This window comes from Ruditapes philippinarum, unplaced genomic scaffold (genome assembly GCF_026571515.1).
Source record: "Ruditapes philippinarum isolate M1 unplaced genomic scaffold, ASM2657151v2 ctg694_1_1_1_1, whole genome shotgun sequence".
Taxonomy (NCBI): domain Eukaryota; kingdom Metazoa; phylum Mollusca; class Bivalvia; order Venerida; family Veneridae; genus Ruditapes; species Ruditapes philippinarum.
The window spans coordinates 97,190-118,768 of record NW_026854267.1 but is presented as its reverse complement, the minus strand read 5'-3'; the positions used below and the strand labels follow the sequence as shown (position 1 = coordinate 118,768).

The 21,579-nt window shown below is 30.2% G+C and overlaps 1 protein-coding gene across 1 annotated transcript in view; it reads left to right on the top strand.

The window, feature by feature from the left end:
- The window catches only part of LOC132739591 (calcium-transporting ATPase sarcoplasmic/endoplasmic reticulum type-like), a 75,036-nt gene extending 57,761 nt beyond the window's left edge, over nucleotides 1-17,275 (top strand). The window contains 1 exon segment of the mRNA XM_060727326.1: nucleotides 14,730-17,275. Within this exon segment, the coding sequence (XP_060583309.1) occupies nucleotides 14,730-14,767 (38 nt within the window). The 3' untranslated portion in view covers nucleotides 14,768-17,275.
- Nucleotides 17,276-21,579: the final 4,304 nt, after the last annotated feature.

Here is a 21,579-nt window from a genome sequence, read left to right as displayed (position 1 = left end):
AGATATATAGGTGTTAAGATACTGACGTCAATTATTTCAGAAAGATGGTTGAAAGGCATATTATATGCTCAATCATATTTGTCTATTTAGTGTTGTGTTCAAATTTGTCAGATGTGGTTTTTCTTTCGTTGAAAATTTTAAATTGTGATAAAAGATTGGTCCATCGGGCAGAGTTTTTCCATAAAAATATGTTTTTGTTTGTTCTGCACTACCCCCCAAATTACTGTGTGGTGAAATATTTATTTATACTTTATGTCTTATTTTCTTTTGTAATTTTGTGATTTCTCTGGGGTTGGACTTGGTTGTAATCGAAAAAAAAATTATATTGAAACATTTTCTCCCCCCTTTGAAATAAAAAAAAAACCACAACAAATAAGTCCCTCCTACTTGTATTTTGTTCACGCATTGAAATTTTGAAATTTGAATTACCTCCCTTGTTTTTTCCCCTATTATTGCTGTGTTACCTCCCTTTACCCCAATTTTTACCAAATAATTCCCTCAACCTTGTATGCTTCAATGTGATCTATTTTTCCGCTAACCAATGTTTCAAAGTTATTTTAATTATTATTCTTAGTTATCGTTTGTTAGTTTCATCACACGTTTGTGGTTGTTTGTTGAAGCCCTTTGTTTGGCAAACACATGTATTCAATAGATGTCAACAAAACTTTTGAGTTTTTTTCAGATTCGTGAATTAATACCTATAACTTCTTTTAAAACAGCCTTATAAGATAAGTGGCAGATATATCTATATGAAATTTTTTTAATAGATCAATTCCGATAAAACTGTTGTATTGGCTTATTAAAATTTGTAATTAAAATTTATGAAAACTTTTATTAAATGTAAGTAATACATACCAGTCAAGCGAAATTAAGATGATAGTTTAGTTGACATACATTAATCAGTAAAGGGATGGTATATTATGATTTCTTGGGCGACGGGAACACCTTTTAACATTTGTAAAACGGGAGTTTCAAGTTTACGCAGTAATGCAAGGTAATGTGGGAGTTTCGTCTTGTAGTAAGCCTACCACTTAAATTTGAAGCTCCCATTCTTTGTTTCCTTAAAAATCGGTAAAAAAAAGCACGCTTGTTAAGTGACAATTGGATTCAGGGGTTTTCTACTTTCAGTTTTATTATGTTTTTCTTGATATTTTGTGCGATAGACTATACATGTATTTATGAACAGTATGACATATTTTTAAAACATTTTATTTCCAATGTCATGTTGTATTTTGTTCCATTGTTTTTCTTAGAATACCTGTCAAGTTGTTTGTGAATAGGGATATAAACGATTTCTTTAGGTATGTGTAAATGAATGAAGTCCTGTACATGTTATTTATTTCAAAATGGCGGGTTAAACCCGCTAGGCTTTAATTGTGGCAGTTAGTTTTCATTTCTTTTTTTCATTTTTCATAATTATTTGTAGAATTGTTGATTAATAAATTTTGTAAGATTTTTTTTTCTTCTAATCATGTTTTAAATTGGTAACACAAAACAGTACATGAGTTCATTATAGTCGAGACTTAGCTGAAATTATTTTTAAGCAGATTTATGTATATTTTGTGTACGCATAGATGCTACATGTATTTTTTTCCCTGCATGGTAAATTGTATATAATATTAATGTAGAATCAAAAGTATTTTTGCGATTGAAAGATTAATTAGAAATTGCAGCATTGAACTTTAAAAATTGCCGAAAAGGTTTTAACTCAATTATGTAAGTTTTGTTAATTTGCCATGCATTTTTTTTCCGAAACAATTATTTTAAACTTTCTTTTAAAAACTAAAGCAACAAGATTTGTTTTTTTTGCTAGAGTGACATTCCACATTACTGATATAGCAATGTTGCAATATTTTTATGCATACACTACTCCATAGTGGAATGACTTTGTATATATATATATTTTTTTTTTTCGGTAGCTAATACATTTGAAGACATGCCACATGTGTATTTGATAATAACTATAAATGTACTTATTTTATTGTCTTTATATGTGTTTTTCATTTTGTGATTTTCACAGCATTTCATACATAGGTCTCGTACTTTAGTGAAGAGAATTGTTTTGATATGTAGATATAATATATTATTACTTTGTTAGAAATTATAACCAAGTTGAGAATTGTGTGCATAAATGATGCATTACAAAACATGAATATTTGACCTTGAATGAATTACCCTTGTGTGACCTTGACCTGCATGTATTGTAACCTTGGTAGGCATGGCAACAGCTCAATTCTAGTTGTAGTGGCTTTCTTACAGTTACTCTCTTTATTTCCTGTTTTGGAATTATGTGGCAGAGAAAGAAAATTGGGGGGCAAAGGGAGATTTTTGATTGGGAAAATTAAAAGAATAATTGAAGAATTAAATAAATTAATCAAACACAGCCGGCTTGATTGTAAAATTTGTCAAGAATAAGTTCAAACTTTTTTACCAATGAAATACGATGCAGACTTTTGACCAGGCTATATAAAAAAGAGAAATGTTAAGATAGAAGGAAGTCAAGTGATAAAAAAATTGATAAAAGAATAATACGAAATGTGCAAAAATGGATTTAAGTAAGATGTATTTAAAGCAAAAAATTAATTAAATAACTTTTATCTGTTTGTGCCTGAAATATGGTAATGCACGAAGGGCACCCGAGGTCTTCCTCGACCAGTAAAGCTTGAACATCGCCATATGACCTATACTGTGTTGGTGCAACATAAAACTAAACCAAAAAAAAATATTTTTAAAAATTACTTTTTTATTTCCATTTATATGTAATACAGGACTGTCTTATGTATTCATGTTTACACTATAAACCAAATGCAGCATGCAGGGTCAAGCAACACAAGGTCGGTGACATAAGAACTGCACATTATGATAATCAACTTGGTGTGATTTCAAATAAGGCATGTTAAAATACTTGAAAAAAAAAATGATATAGGGTAGCACATTCCAAAACACATGTCATTCGTTTCACATGCATTTCACATAGTTCACATTTTTTGTCTGTGTTTTAAAGTTGACAACATTTTATTTGCTTGATATATTCTGATTTAGTTAACTATTTGTTCTGTTTAAGTAAAGAAACAGTATTTTTTTCAAAGTGTAATGTATCAATAAAAAAAAACTACAATGAAAAAAAAAACAAAAAAAAACACATTTTAGTAACAACTATGGCTGTTGGCAACCAAGAATGATTTTTGAAAGTTGAATGTTTTGGTTTTAGTGATGAACATGTAAGAGACATAAACAGATATAAACAGACATAACATAACAGACATAAACAGACATAAACAGACATAACATAACAGACATAAATTGTACATAGATATAATGTCAGAGTCATCATCTTGTAAAGTCATTTTAAACTCTCAACTTTTTTAAGCTTTTCAGAATTTCTTATAGCTTCTTTTTTTTGGAAATGAAAATGAAAAAGGGGGTTTCAAATCATTAAAAGAAAACTGTTTTCACTTTTGTATCTATTTTCAGCATCAGTGTTTCTTTAAGTAAAAATATGCCAAAAAAATATTTGGGAAAAAATATCTTATGAATTGAAAAAATAAAATTAGATATAATATAACAGATTTGATAGTGAATTCAGAAATGCTTAAAAAGATTGGAAGTATATTAGTATAACACATAAAATATAATTGTACATTTTGTGAATGAGTGGTGCGAGATTTCATTATTTTTTATGGATATTAACAAATCCATTGGATTGTTGCAAAGTTTGTATACATACTTTATCACTGTTAAAAAATGACATGTAGTGCCAATCTTTGATTAAATTATGTGTCTGTAACATCCTTGTGTAGAAAATAAGAACAACAAAAATACAAAATTTTATATTAAAAGGACATTCACAATATTTATCTGTGTTAGTGTGATTATTCAGTGGCTTGGTGAAAAAAAAGAAATTAAAAAAGAAAAATATGTGAGGCAGAAGAATGTAGCTTTAAATATTAAGTTGCAAACATGCATGTCTCGGACAACAGATTGAAACGAAATTGTCGCAATGTGTCGAAGGCTGTAAGGAATTGTGTACTTAAAAACGTGAAGCGAAATTGATGATTATATACAGTGTGGGTTTTCATCTAAATGGGACAAATAAGAAACCGGTCTCATTTGAATTGGTCCAATATTTTTTTTAACTTTGTTTGAAAAGCTGCTTTTATGCTGTGTAAAGCAATGGGCCTGTTTTAGGGAGTAATTATTCGTTAAAGATTTGATGCAAATGTTACTTGTGTATATTTCACAATGCTATTGAATGTACATGTATGATTACTGCGTGTAAAGGTATGCGAAATTCACTGAACAGTTTTCTTGTTTGAATTCGTATTGTTTTGGTATTACCAAATATATCTCCTTTATATAAGTTATAAGAATTACATCATTTTGGATGAATTTGTATTCTTAGTTAATAAAATTTTTTTTTCCGAATGTATTTGGCTTGCTTGATTGAAAAGTTTTGGTTGTAATTACAGAAAGACTTGACGACGTGTTCTAAAATACCGAGGTAATAAGCAACTTGTTCTGTTCACACAATATATGCATATTATTATGTTACTTTGAGATTTCTTAACAGAAGTGCATAGTATAGAAGTTACTGTATGAACTCGTTTAAAAAAGCAACACATGTTTTGCATAACTGCCACATACACTATCTTATCAATATTGTTTCGTCATTGAATTGAGTTGTTTTCGTGAAAAAAAAAGGTCGCAAAAAAAAAAATATATATATTATGTAAAAGAAAACAGAAAGCATGCATGATTTAGTTTTGCGAACGAAAAGCTTAACATGACCCAATCTTGACTTGTGTATGACCTACGTAATTATAACCCCTGTTTGACCATCGTGTTTAAATTTGGCTTGGACTACCTTTGTTTAACATACCTTTCAATGTTTATTCTAATATGTGTGGCATTATAAAATTTTCCCTCGAGTGCAGTGCAGAAGGAGCTTGTTCAAATCACATCAAAAAATTCCTCGAGGCCCGATATCTAATCAGTATCGTATTGCCAAATTTTCTCCTGCAAAATATGACATATTAAACCCAAACCGACTAAATTTACAAAATAGACTTGTCCATCGTTTAATATGGTTTTAACCATTCATCATTTTTAGGAAATTTTCAAAATAAATCAGTGCAGGCCGTGATCACATTGCACATAAGTGCAGGCTGATCTTGGTCTGCATTGGTCACTTGGGTTGATCCATTCACAGGCAGTATGCTTAGGATTCATTATGTTCTGTTTAATTATTTATGATCACAAATATTGAAGATGCCTGCTTATTTAAAATTGTCCACAGTAATAGATTAAAATGAACACAAGAATCCCGTGTAAGGCAGTGTTCTTTACATTTAAAGATGATATGTTTAAGACCATTTAGTTCTCCTGTATAATTTCAGTCGAACATAAACTATGCAAAACTTGGAATGTGTTGCATAATATTGTGTTTATATAAAAGATAATCTTAATTTGAACAGTAATTGAAAGAATGTGTAATAAGGTCTTTAGATAATGAATATATCCCGAAATGGTCATAATCTCATCGTTCCGTTGCTTAGCAATGACTGAAAAAGCAGTCAAGGAATAGTCATTGTTAAAGGGTTTTCCGTTAGGAAATAAGAAGAACAGTTAAAATAATTGAAATAGATGACCACTGTTTCTCTACAATGTTTGAGATCGCACACAACACAGGAAAGTGTTTCACATTGTGGACAGACCTCAAAGAGGAAAAAATCATTATGCATGCGAGATTTGGGGCTCTGAAATCTGAAGAGGATAACAGTGGATGTTATTTAACCAGAATACAAAGATTTACTGTCTGTTTTGACTGTATCTTTTATAGCTGTGTGAATTGTTGCTATAATAAAAAAAAAGGTTTGGTTTTCTTGCTAGATAACCTCGAGTGAACTGCCATGTGGAAATTTAGAATGACAAACCTCAAAATGTTGTTTAAACATCAATATCACCAGATATTGTATATCACAAAAAATTTGTGTCACTTTAGTATGAACTGTAGCTTTTGTATTTGACAAAGGTAATGGTTTACAGTTAAAAGGATTTTTCTTTTAGTGGGATGGTAGAAAATATAATTCATAAACTTAAAACGTGTTATCTGGCAGTACACTTGATGGTTAACATTAATGATGAACATCCAAGAATAGTTTCATTTCTCATCATTTTAATAAGTTTTTCTGTTGTTATTGCAGAGTTCAGTTTTACAATTGAAATTTCAACCAATCAAGACAAAGTAGTCATTGGCATAGGTAGACAATGTCATATGGGCTGAAAAAAAGCTTTGATTACAATCTGTTGTTTGAATAACGACAAAAATCATGATTTAAAAATATTATGTGGTTTACTTTAGGAAATAATCTGTATGAAATGCAAAAATTGGGAAGAAAAAAAATTGTTTGACAATATATTTGCTCAAGTATGCTGTTTATGGTGGAATTCTTGTAAAAATTCTTGGATGTTCTATGAACATGACACTTAGATGTGATTTTGATTTTGTACCATGTTTGTTTGTATATATATTAACTTTAATCCATACTTACACACTTATAGCAGACCAAGAAAATAATAGGTAATCAGAAAAAAGTTACCTTTTGTTGGATATTAATGTTGTAAGCATTATTGTGACAGTGTTACTAAATGCATGATGCCGTTTGTGGGTTTGGTGATAAAAACTGTTGTATTTTTCATTTATATAAATGTAGGTACAATATTTTTGGCACCGAACTGTTACTGTAGCTTACATTCATGTGCTATATATATGTATTATATAAAGGTGACAGTTTCCTTTCAGTCAAAAAATTTTAGGGATGTAATAAAATTGATTTTTTTCAAGCTAGGATTAGAGTCGTGTATAATAGGAGCATTTAAGTTGAGGTTTACGGTAATAGATGTCGAAATTTGGGAGTGCAACTAAAGTAATGGGAGCATTTATGTTGAGATTTACAGAGTTTACTAAAAATTTTTTTTTACTTTATTTTATTAAGAAACTTTTTCTTTAACATAAGAACTACAGCAGCATTTTTAATGCAACTGGACTATTGGTTGCTAAGCAATGCAGCAGGTTTTTTTTGTGTGTGTTTTTTTCCAAATAAGCAGGAGTGAAAAAATTGACAAATTAAGTACATGTATACAACTACGATGACAGACTGATTTTTATTGCGATCATCATATTTTTTTCCATAGCGATAAATCTTAGAATTTAATGACCATATGATGGTTACTTTATATAGACTTACTTTATAAATATATATTTATACCACATGGATGATAGTTTAATATTGGGTAACATCTTTTTTCAGGCAAGTTTACATAATTGCTTTTTTTTTTTCCACTTTAATAGATGATCAAGTCTGATTTTTGGACTAGCCAGTATTGCCTCATCATTGCTCAAAACTCATGATATTTGGATGGTCACTGAACTCTAATTGATACCTTGCAAAGTTAATTTTGAATTAGTATATTATTATTTAGTTTAATACGCAAGTAGTAATGGTAAAAGATTTCTGGGAAGATTCACATTTTACTAATTGTAAATTGTATGTTAATATACCCCCAAAAAAAATGTTTATAAATTTAAGGAGCAATGAAACAAAAGCAAAATGCAAAAAAACTTGCTTGACTCAAAATGTTCATAAGTCAGTTTTCCATCTGCTTTCAAATTAGTTACAGACATTTTGATTACATTTTATTTCTCAAAGAAGATCAAACATGGCAACAATATGTTGGGCTCAAACACAAAACTATTCTATGTGCATCATAAGGAATAGCCTCTGAGGGAATCCTCAGAAAGAATAGCTTCTGAGTGAACCCTCAGAGAGAATAGCCTCTGAATGAACCCTCAGAAAGAATAGCCTCTAAGTGAACAACCCTCAGAAAGAATAGCCTCAGAGTGAACCCTCAGAAAGAATAGCCACTGAGTGAACCCTCAGAAAGAATAGCCTCGGAGTGAACCCTCAGAAAGAATAGCCTCTGGGTGAACCCTCCGAATTTATGATTGCATGAAAAACTGACTATTGTGATGTACTAGTATGTAATATTTTGGAATCCTATATATTAACCTGTGGCTTGTCTGTTATATCGTGTCAGCGTGGAAAATTTGTAAGATATTTTATGCGTTACCTTCACAGCTTTTGTATTTTGTCAAACCTACCCCCTGTTTTTTACCCAGTGACTTACATGAGCATGAAGTGTTCATGTTGAGCTTTTTGGGTCGTTAGATGTCCGTTGTTCATAGTATTCATGAATGCACTATGTCTATTTTAAAAAAAACCCTAATTTTCCTTAGAGAGTTAGAAAATTAGGTACATGAATTTTTGTAAAAGAATATTTTAAAGTTTGGCTGGTCTCTTGTCAAAATTAGAATTTCAAGTTTTCAACATACTTTATTGTGGATATTGTTTTTATTAAGTGCATGATATATAAATCTAAAAACATGGTAAAAAAAACATCTCAAATGTGTCGTATTAGTGTTCAGGCCCTTAACCAAATTATACTTTTGGGGCTCTTATTAGCTAAAGTTAAATGCAATAATCTTAATGGCTTCTCTTAACTTAACTTATCAAGAATGGTCCTTTCAGTGCAATTAAATGCTAGCTAAAGTCTGTTTCATGGCATTTTTGGACTCTCAATTGCCAAAATCAGAATTTTCTATTTTTTAAAATGATTTAAATCTGTTTGTTTTTATTAATAGTCAATGTTATTTATAACTGAAAGCACGGTTACTGTATGATAAATTTCTATTTTTAGAGCTACAGAATTTTTATTGGGATAGGCTCCATAAATGAACTTGAATGTAACTTACTTATCAAGAATAGGCTCTTTTCAAAGCAATTTTAAATGAGTGAGCGGAAAAGTCTGTTATGGCTCTCTTTTGACTTCTTTATAGAAAACAGAATTATTCTATTATTTAAAGAAAATCTTTTGTTTTATTATGTTGTATTTATTTATATACATAGAAAGCACTGGTTATGGGGTAGATAAATTCTATTTTTAGAACACAGATTTAGGGTAGCTTCCACTAGCTTGTTTGTTGTACTTTGAATTTAGTGGTTTTTAACCTTTAAAAGTAGTATATAGCTCTTTCTTTATGAAAAATAACTATGATCTGTTCCTTTTTTAATGCTACAAAGTTATAGATGTTAAAGCTGGTCAATCTGTATAGAAAAATATGCATGTTTAATATTATAGTAAGAAATGATGTTTAATATAAGAGTAGATTTTAATTAGGAGAATGGGTCATAGAAATATTGAAATGTTTTAAGTTCTTCAAACTTCATTTATTTTTGAATTCCCAATAACTGCTTTTGATACATAGGTTTTCTTTCCAAATTAATGAGCAATTGAAAAGAAATGTATTTTGTTTGGTGAAATACTAAAAGGCAAAAGAAAGTTCACTGCGGTGGTAAATGTTTTCACAAATGTTAAATCATCTTTTTAAGCTGTTTGACCAAGTGATGCCAACTGGATATTTTCCTTCTTGTCTATCCCTCTGTATTCTTTCATGCATTTACTGGACCATGTTTCCTCTCCCTTTGCATATATATGTTCTAACACCCTTTGTTGTACTATATGACCTTTTGGTTAATTTAAGACCATTTGGTTTATTTTGGATCATTTGGTTTTATTTGATACTGTTGAGGTAATTAAGGAACATGGAATATTTTTTGGGACCATAATTATCATATTGAATTTGTCTAGTACCACAGGGTTTCTTTTAAGTCATGGGTTTTATTTTTGACCGTAAGGTTTATTTTGAACCAATTTGGGTTTTTTTGACACTTGAGTATTGATTGGAAAAAAATATTATCTGTGATTGACCATCTTTAAGAGTGAAATTTTCAGTTCTTAATATGTTGTTTATTTATTTTACGTGAAATGTAAATGTTTTATCGTAACTTTTTCGGGAAATCAATATATAAATATCTTACAACTAATTAAATGCATGAAACTAATCATATAACGTAAGTGTTAAAATATTATCATAAGTAAAGAGAAGTTTCAGTTCTTTTCCAGATTTCACTCAGTCTATTAATATTCAAAATCTTCAATTTGATTATTTAAAATTTGAATATATATTTCAGTTTTATATTTGTATATATCATTCATTTGATCATTTTCAAAGTGTTTATTTTTCAGGACATCTTTTATATTGATTTTAATATAAATTGCACATTTCCCCTATATAATTCTGCACTTGTATTATATGTGATTTCTTTTTCAGCTTTTATGAATTTTCACTTTATAATAGATTATACAATGCTGATAAACATAAACGCATGTAATAGTACAATTTTCTATGATTAAATAAGATATAACTTTATTATATTCTTATATCTTTTCAAAAGAAAAGTACATGTACTTCAGTTGAATATTATATGAACATATTACTAGTATGTTGTATGACATATAACAAACATTGTGCATGGTATGTGATTCAGCAACTAAACACAATGTGAAAATTTTGTTTTAGCACAATTTGGCTCTGTTTGAAACCTGCTTTAAAAAAAACGTTGAAGTAGTCAAGTCTGTGGTCAACTTTCTAGATATAGAGGGATGGAAAGGGGCGTAGGCTGGGTAGGGGGTGGGGCCTTGGAAGGATTCTATGGTTTAGAGAGGTTAAGGCAACTCACTCAGATCCACTCTGCCACTAAATTGCTGTAAGCTTGGCAAAAGTTACCAACTACCATAGGGGGGATTTGAGCCAGCCATAAGTAATGCATTATCCATGAAACCTGAGATTTTTTTTTCCTTTTAAAAGTTTCACAGAAGTTTCTAACAGCATTGATGAAAATTGGAATTCATATTTGAAAACTTGTATCAGGAATTGTGTCTATTATGTGATAAAGTTAAGAGGTGGAAAAAAAAAAGAATTTTTGTTACAGCTTTCACACAGACTTGACTTTTAATCTATGAAGTGCAGCTTTGAAAGAAAAGTTTTGATTGTGTAGAATTTAGTGTGCTCACACTAGTATTGTTCAGCTCACGGTTATAGTTGATTTCAAAAGCAGTTAACTCCCCTTAGAATTTGCAAGGCAGCTTGCATTTATTTGCTTGTTTTTCTTTTGTGTCTTTCAGCAAAAAACATGTAAACGTATATCAGTGAAGGGTATATAGGGTAGGTATATAAAAACACAAAATATTTATAACTGGTATGCATGTGGTCTCTTCTGTCAGTCTTTCTCTGTTTCTTAGCCTACGTAAGCACAAAATGCTCATTTTAGCATATGTAAGCATAAATTGCTCATTTTAGCTTTCGTAAGCACAAAATTAATGCTCTGAAATTTTAATTTTTTCCAACTATTCTATATACCATGTATTATTTGTATGTTAAAAACATATACTCAAACAATATATTCAATTTTCAGTTGACCATATTATAAACTATATATTTGCTGAAAGGCATGCGTTTCTGTCTTGAAAGCTTATAGCCCCCAGATCCACTATAGAAATAATAATCTTGTAGCTAAAGTAAAGAAAGTTGCAGAATGCATGACTGTCTGAATCAGGTCAATATAACCCCCTTAAACTGCTGAATGGACTTGCCCAACTTCCATTTTTGGGACAGTCCATTATCAATTTTAGGGATATCTCTAAAAATTTGAAAATTGGTCAGCCAACCTGTATAAAGCCTGGTCAAAATGCAATTATTGGCAGAGTGGCCTGGCTCTGTATTGGTGGCTGAAGTTATTCTGTCGTGGTTCCATTATAATAAGAGTGAATTTTTATTAAAGGTGCAAATTTTTGTGACATTATACCAATAAAGTTTCTTTGAATACCTCCTGATTTATGGTGTTGCCAAAGCAACTTTTGCTTCTAAATTTTTACTTTGAAAAATATACAAGTTTATACAAAATTTTAATTTCAGTATTATTTTACATCTATACGAAAACTATCATAAATCTTCCATTGAAATATCTTTATAGCTATAAAACTTGTAACTAAAAGTACAGGTCTATCAAATTTTTATTTTAAATAATAAATTTATTTATGCATGCATGTTATTATCTATGCATATTTATATGCTTTCTGATTAAAGTCTCTACTCTTTAAAAATGTAGACTGGAATTTTATTGGGCTATTTATCGTATGTTGTGAAATTTTCTTCAGATGCGCAGCAATCATGTTAGAAATAATGCTCATATTGGCATCTGGTGTGATCCTTTATTAGTCAAAGTTGTAAAATCACCATTAGGCTCTAATAGTCCGAGAGGGGGAAGGGAGACAACTCATTTTTTGTCAACTTTTAAAGAATAAATCTCAGTCTACAAACTATTTTTATCTGTAAACAAACTAAAATTCTTTGTATTAAATGAACTTCTACAACCACAAGAGATAAGAACATCAATGATTTATTTTAGTTGTTTGATTTTTTTTTGGCAAAGTATATTTTTAAGTCTTGGCAAGTGTGATCATCTGAATCTCTCCGCCAAATATTCAGTGTAATTTGTAAGCTTGAAAAAAAAATGCTGCATTTTTAAATTTTCATTTTTTTGAATGTGTTTAAATTGTCTTAAAGTATTTTTTCAAATTTAATTAGGATTTGATTTTAATTATAAAGAATGGAGTTTTAACTGATAATAGCCAAAATGTGCAGTGAAGTGTCCGAAATTTTTTAGCCATTTATCTATCTTCTGTTATATGTAGGAGTTCATTTTGTACAGATATGCATGGAATATAGCATGATTTTATTTTAACACAAGTCAAACTGATAACACAATTTTCAGATTTTCCTCAAAACAGCTTTACCCACTCTCAGGCACCCAAAATCTTCTAACATTCTCACCTTGACTGCAAAAAAAAAAAGTTCCCCACTTCTAAAAATAAATGTTCCCCATGTTGAAAAATGTTCCGCATTGTTGAAAATGTCCCTGTTCCACAATTTTGGTCATGGTTGTGATTTCTTCTGCTAATGCTTCCTTACAGTGAATAATTAAAATATTTATTATTGTTATGTAACAAAACCTACCTCTTTCTTTTTTCTGACTTATTGAATGAAAGTTTTTAACCTAACAAAGAACCTAAAGAATGAAAATTAATTTTCTGCTTTTGATTGAAAACCAAACCTCACTTCACAGTCTGTCCAAAGGATTATTTTACCTAATTTCCACAAAAATGAACCCAACGAATGAAAATTAACAAAATTCTGCTTTTGACTGGAAAACCTATTACAATGAACCTAAAGAATGAAAAATAACATTTTGACTTTAATTCCTATATAATGCACCAAAAGAATAAAAATTAATATTTCTGAATTAATGTCAATTGATCTTGATTATTTTCTAGGAAATAATTTTATTCTATCTTTATATATACTTGAATGGTACATAATGTATTTAGAATTTAAAAAATAAACTCATTTAAAAATGTTGGTTATGAAAGGACTTTTTATTTTAGATTCATAACTTAATATGACCTTTATTGGTCGAAACAAACATCATATTTGATTTGAATAAAAGATTATGAATTGCTTAGTCAAATACTAAAGTGAAGAGATTCTTCACAATATTTTTTAAAACAATGAAAAAATAAAGATTAAATTAGGTTACATGTAAATTCAAAACAATTGTAGAGAGTAAAAAATACATTTTTTTTCCAGGAACTTCTTTAACCATAAAAGAACACCAAAGAAGATTATTTTTCACAAAGATATTCACAAATTGAATTAAATTAAATGATTTTTTACTAACAATAATTCTGATATATATGTTTTCTTTTCCGATATCAAGTATAAAGAGGTCATGAAGTATTTGCAGAAGATATTACAAAATATAAAAGAAGGTATGAAATTTTCGCATATTTGTTCAACTATTTTGTAATTGGGTCAATTTTGGTTTTCAGACTATCCCGGATTCTTTTGAGGAAGCAACGTATTTTGATAGCTGTAGTTAGATGCCAGTCTTCTGTAGACACTACCCAAGATTCCATTCTCTTCTTCTGATTGATCAATGGTTGCCTGGCAACGAAGTGTTGTTTCTTTTGCAAATGTTTATTACGTCATAGGGCGTGCAGAAAAACATGACATAAATCTACAATCATATGAAATCTGAATATTGTGTTTAAATATTTTGTGACTGCATGATCTCAGTAAAGACATATAGAATCAACCAATCGGAATGCTTTATACATACTATAGACTGCCCAATCAGTATGCTTCTTTCATAATGGCAGCCCAATGAGAATGTTTCGTCTATATTTACAGCCCAATGGGAATGCTTCTTACATGTTGGCAGCAGACTGATTTTCGTAAACATTAATTACAGTGTGATTAATTCTTTTTTTTACAAACTAATTTAGTTTAGAGAGAATTTTGTTAATACAAATATAAAGTGGTCAGTTAGTGCTTGCATAGTGAAAGTTTTGTTACTAGAAGTTTGTATTTGGTTTTATTTTTTGTCATTGATTCGTCAGACACCTTATTATATACATGTTAGTGACTAGTGTAACTTATTGTGTTAAAACATATGTATAGCATGAAGATAGTAAAAAAAAATGTATGTTTTTTGTGTATATTGTGTTATGCACCTTGATAATGTACTCAAATTAATTTTGTGTAATTAACTGAAGTACTCAATTCAGTGTATTTTGTGGGTTCTTTATTTTTAACTTCATGTGTATTTGATTTGTTTCACGTTTTTGATTTTTTTTCTGATTTTTTTTTAACGAAACTAATCCTTTTCAAATATTTTTGTATTAAATATTCATTCCTATTTGTGTTCCAGTGCCGATAGACAGTAAAGACTCTGGCAGATATCGATAGACACTTTCCCCATGCCATTAATTTCTTCAAAAACGAAAACCCAAACATTTACAATTACAAAACCAGCGGCAAAAAAAACCCAGATATATCGTCATTTTTTACATTATTTCTTAAAAAACATCGACACCAAAAACATTTATTGTACAGACATTTCTCGAACATCTAATGAAAGATGTGTTGATGAAAACGAAACATTTATATGAAACGAAACGTGTTTCAGGTGCAATGTTGCCTTTTTGAAAAATGCTGATGCTGCTGCCAGGCTTTAGAATCACTATTTTCGTGTTTTAAAGCCGATGTGTTTTATATAAAAAAAAACCTGTGAGATACCTCAGACCACCTGCTTTAAAAACTGCCTGCGGAAGTTACGGATGATTGATTTACGCACGGAACATTTCAGATATTGCACCATTTTCTTTTTGTCATGACTGGTTTCATTTACAACGTTCATAAACGAGAAGAAGTACTTGAGGTAGTGCCAGATGCTTGTTGCAGTATACACTGATAATATCCATGACCATTTTTCGGAATTTAAAATAAAAAAAATCGTACAGCGGGACTCGGGATTATTGTTACAGAGAACATTTTATGTATTTTGAAATAAAGAACACCGTTACAGTGATGTATCTGGCCCTGACTTGACTATTTCTGAAATTTAAGAAAATCTTGTAAAGAATTATTTATTCATCATGCTAATGGAAGACAAAATGTGTATTCTTTCATTTATAGTGGAGCAGAATACCCAGTAAAACCTTCCTGATTTGAAAAGAAATTGTTACCTCATGTAGAAACCGCTGTATTGAAAGTGTGTTAGTATTTTATAGAAAGTACACGGTAAATTAAAATTTTTCCGTCTTAATTTATTATAATATTATATTGTATTACTTCCCTTTAATATTTTTTTCCTTTTCCTGTTTGTTATTTTTGTTATATTTATGAGTGATATAATTAAAAAAGGAATTTAGCTCAGCATATTGTTTTTACATGTGTGTGTGGTGTTAGAAAATAGTAGTTGTCGGATTCTAGTGTATAAAATTTCATATCAAGAATTTTTTTTACCCATTTAACTACATGATGACGACAGGTCCTTGTAAATTTGTAATCATTTATCAATTATTCATCGTTATCTATTGCTATGAATTGTTGACGAAGAAATCGTAGTTGTAATATATTCATTTCGAGTATTTAAATGAAAACCATTACGTATTGTACCATATTGCATCGTGTAAACTATTTATTCCTAAAAAGTCGGGAAGTTTTATTTTTATGTGAAACGTTTTTTTTTTGTCTTTGTAAATATAAATATAGACAAAGCCCTTATTGCAGCAGATGAATGAACAATATGTGAACTTGAGGCGGTTTAATTTTTTTTATCTATAATTTTCGAGAAAAAAATGTGCGATGACATGCTTTGTCAGAAGTTCTAAATTCGACCTAATGAGTGCAAGTCCCCCCTTCATTTCAGACAATTTAATATCCAATGTAAAAGAAAGATTAGTTTTTCTTTGTACCATTGTAGTTAACCAGTCTGGAAGAAGGTACCTTAACATTCCAAAACCATATTTAAGCTTATAAAAGATGATTTTTTTGCTATGTTTTGAAAAGAAACACTTCAGGCTATTGTAAAAGGTTTAAAGAATTAAGTCTGTGACAGCAAAAAAACGTTTTTAAATGGACTGCAAATTTACATTGATTGAACATTTGGGTTTTATATTGCGGAGAAAGTTCCAAAAGCTAGGCATTTTATTTCTATTTTTGAGCTGCCCAGATAAATCATATAATGTGAAATTGATTTTTTTTTTTTTGAAAGCGACTTCCCAGTTGTATAACAAGAATTGTATCTGAACATGCAAGATTAAGTACCTGTTTGTTAAATGTGTCTGTCCCCCTGTAAGTAAAGCTCCAATGGCTGCCCTCTCACAAACATTTATGCAAAAAAACAATTTGTGTAAGAATGCCGTTAAAATGTTGAAATTGATTGAATGAAAATTTGGTGTTGTATATTTTGTCGTTTTTTTTTCCACAACTAGTTGTACCATTTTTTAGGGCTTAGAGCTCAAATGATATAAAAATACAGAGGTCAGATGAACCTTCCGATGGGAGGCCATGTTTGATTCCTGTATTTGTAGTTTCTATGTCTAAAAATAGTAACATAGTTTGTTATACCGTTTATATGATTATGGTGTTCCAAAATGTGTTACTTATTTTGGAGTCAGATTTTTTTTTATTTTAGTATTATTCCAGTGTTTTGATACATAAGGCAGCATTCTGACACGATTAACACAGGTTATGAAATCCAACTTGAAGGTCGATTTATTTTTCGTTTATGTTTTTATGTTACTCTGACAACAGCGCAGAATTGACAACACTTGTGTATATATGACATGTATAAATTATGCAGTTGATGTGATTGTAATATATAGAATATAGTAATTTATGCCTCGTATTCTGAAAAAGTAAAACCATCAAAGACTGCCAAATTGTTAATAAAACACTTAAAAAGTACAACATTGTTTGTTTTCTTAACTATTTTTGTAATTCCTGCTACAGAGTAGCCAACATATAGGGATCAGTTCTCCATCATTTATTTGTCCGGCCATTCATCTGTATACACCTCAAAAACCACTGGTGCAGTTTCATCCAAACTTTACAGGAATGATCAGTACCAAGTGAAGTTGCCCATATTGTCTCTCTTATACTACTATACAATTTGAGTGAAACTACAAGATTGATTGGTACCTCAAGTAGATGTACCTGTACATATTTAATGGGTTTTGAGGATGAATAATTTTTGGCTGAGTTATGGCCTTTGGATAAGAAAAGCACTTTGACCTGTTAATGACTTTTATGTCACTCGTTCCATGAAATGAAATTTCATCTTAAACACAAAAACAAACATCTATATCCTACAAGCCATTAACAGTAATCATATAAAACCTTGACCCTCTGCAGTTGTAATACAGCAACACAACCTTCTGAATTAATATTCCAAACCAAATTAATGAATGCTAGATATTGGTGCACTTTAGGGAAGAGTGTTCTTTTTATGAAATTTTTTAAAATTTCTTGCTATCTAAAGACAATTACATATTTGAGCATTTGAGAAGCAAAATATAACGAGAATCAGGTGATGCTCCCCAAATTTTTTGGATACAGAAAAGTATACCTCTTGTAGTTTCAGAGTTATGTCCCAGACAAAGTTCAAAGTGCATTAACTCCAAAATTAGGCAAGGCAGAGTTACGGCTCTTGTGCACTACACATCTACCCTATGAGATCTATCTACCTACACAGTTTCGTGTTGATAACTCTTGTTACAAAGTTATGTCCCAGATGGACAGACAAACGGACGTACCAACTTTTGATATTTAAGAGGTAAGTCAGCTCATAAACTACACCTGGACCAAAGTCCATAAGCAAAATCAGCTCATAAAATAAAAAAAATAGCTCTTAATTTGAATTTTATGAGCTTTTGTTCTTTATTTAACTACGGAATGAAGCTCATAAATATCAAATGTTTGCTCGGATGAACATACAAAGCGCAACTATATGCTCACCCTTAGGGGAGCATAAAATGTGTTCATATTTTGTTTTGCCAAAACAATTTAGGTCATATGGGACCAAAACAGGCAGGAAAGATGACTTTGGCTAACTTTCTAACTTAAATCAAGACCAGAGGTCAAAACCTCACCTGTTGGAGCTAAGAGATGCATAGACTCCAGTAATTGGAACCCATTTAGTCGACTCTTACCATCACTCAGGATGGCTGCAATTCTGATGCCTCAATCCTAAAAGGCAACCCCTCAGCCACAAGGGTGTTACATGTAAATACAGACGGCCACACAGAATGATCACAATAATTCAACTAAAGCAAGCTTTATGTCAGCTAGGCTAAAACAACTAAAACACCTGCATCAATTTTATTTCATATTTTAATTAGATTTTTTACTGTGTGTACACTTCAATAATAAAAAAAAAGGATAAAAAAATAATTAAAAATATTTTTTATGTAACAATACGAAGTTAACAAAAAAAACTTACACAGGAAATATCACATGTAGAAGGTAATCATGCCACAAAAACAAAATGCTAGGACAGCATTGTTCATGTTTTGTTAAGTCATTACCGTCATAAGAACTTTCTTTTTCTACAATATCTAAATAATTTCTATTAATTTTATTTTTCAAGTTCTCAAAAATTTATCATACTGAATATGGTGTGGATAATAAATTGAAGTAAAAAAAACAACTCATCCCTATGAATCTGTGCAATGGACTTATCCAAATTTTAATTTTGACCAATACCCTTACCCCTATAAATTTGAAAAATGGACTTTTCCACGATTTTAATTTGAACCTATCCATAGTTTCCTGGGATTTCAATAACAAAATTTGAGCAACCAGAATTGAATAGACTAGTCAAAACACAGAGACCGGGCTGTGAAGTGGTGACAATGTCAAGTCATTATCATTGTTAGCCTACTTCAACATTAATAATAAATATCAATGCCTTGATTAACTTGTCAATAATTCTGTTTAATTGGGGAGATAACCATTCTACTGGTTTAAAAATTATAATGAAAATCGATATACTCGCTGCTATTTCCAGATTTTAACTTATATCATCTCTAAATTCATTCATGAAAGTACACTAACTTATTCAGTCATGTTAGTACACTGACACTTAACCATTCTAAATACCTTAAATGGACTTGTCCAATTTTCAATCTAGACAAAACCACTCATCCTTTTTAAGGAATAACTTTCAAATTATTTATGAACTGAATAACAAACAGTGCAGACCATGATCAGACGGCACAGATGAGCTTGAAGCATGTTTAGAATCTGTTGCCACCAGTGGACTAAACGTTAATTATTTTAAATAATCTATATAGACTTCGGACAAAAAGCTTTTAAGATGATAGCATACATCGTATTTATCAGGATAACACTTGATATTTAAACTATTTTCAATGACGGTTCTGGTATCTGATTAACTAATCTTGCACTATTACAGATCATTGTACATGTTTAACTAGACAGTCGCTGTAAATTGGTTATCATTATCAGTTGATAATGAACTGTCTAGTTCACGCCATCAGTTTGAACTATGATGGTTTGACCTGTCTACGTGTTTCACGGTACGAGATAACTTATTTTCTATCATCTAGTGATATCATAACAGCAGCCGTGGGCTGATGAACGATAAAAATAACATCTGATTACAGAAACTATTAACATTCGAGGCAGACGCAATATAGGAAGATAGAGTAATGTCCGAGATAATTAGAGCGTAATCAGAGCTGATGGAGTAATGTCCTAAACAAATGTAGCAATGTACAAAATAATTAGGGGATAAACAAACCAAGTAATGTCTGAGATAAATAGATAATTTTACTGACGTATAACTTCTCAGCTGTTAATATCCGAGAGTTAGGCCAGGGCAATGGATTCTCAGTAAGTGACATATGTTAAAAGTTCGGGAAACTTACTAGTGTAAAAGTTCGGTAAACTTACTGGTACAATTCAAGTTCAGAAAACTCACTTAATATTTCATTAAAATTATTTATGGATTTAATCAAATTTTAATAGCAGTGTCAAAAATGGACCCCTGCTATTAGTGTATACATCTGAGCAAGCCTACACATTTATGTTCTCCCTGACTAGACTATTTGGCTATCTCCTCAACCTCAAAATTTTCTTATTGAAATCCCTCCAATTGCAAATGAACTGTTCTCAACTTAAAGCAGGATTATTCCATTACACAAATTAAGACGGGTATCAGTTAAATTTGGAAATTAACACAACTTTTAACTGAATGAACATTATTTTGACAAAGTTGAGACCCAAATTTGAAATACCATATTTGTATTAAATCATTGCTCTTCGGAATTTATATGAAACATTTCTAAAAAAATTTAGACTGTATAAAATATGCTGGTAATAAAAACTCAAAAAAGAAATTTCTTTTTAGGTAAGACAATTCAGAACATACTGGGGTCATACCTTCACATCATGCTCAATATTTCACTGTTTTACATCAATATACAAAACAAATCACTGTTAACATTTAAGTAAGTTATTTCGTGTCAAAACTTTTTACAACACAATTAAAACAATTGTTGTTTTTCTAATATAAAATATCATACAAAACACAATTTTCTTTTTTACTACTAAGCTTAATACAAAATTATCGACAGAATAAAAAGAATTTTTCTTGGTGTACAAGTTATAAAATTGACTTTTTACTGACATGTATTTTTACTGCCTAGACACACATCTGGCCATAGCAGTCTTTACAAAACTTCACTACATAGCATTTGAATTTTGCTTTAAAAGAAAAGGGTGGTGGGGGAGTGGGGGAACACATTCATATCTTTAAACACAAATAAAAAGCTGTTTTCAAGGTGTTTTTTTTTTTTAAATAATGTACTTAAATAGTAAAAATTACAATTTACTAGTCATTGAACATTGAACTATGATTACTTTTGACTCATCAATACACAAATAAAAAACTGTTTTCAATGTTTTTTTTTTTTTAATAATCTACTTAAATATTAAAAATTATTAGTCGCTGAACTTTGGACTACAATTACTTTTGATTCATCAAAACTATAAATGAACATTTCCTATATAAAAACAAGCTACAATTTTTCAATTGCCTCACTCTGGCCTTTTGTAAAAATAAAGTTTGATTGCATTGTGCTTATCAAAATCTACCTTACTATTTCATTATTAGCTAACACAAATAAGAATTACATATAGACTTTAGTGCAGAAACAGGAGTGATTTCGAAAAAAAAGAAATACACACAA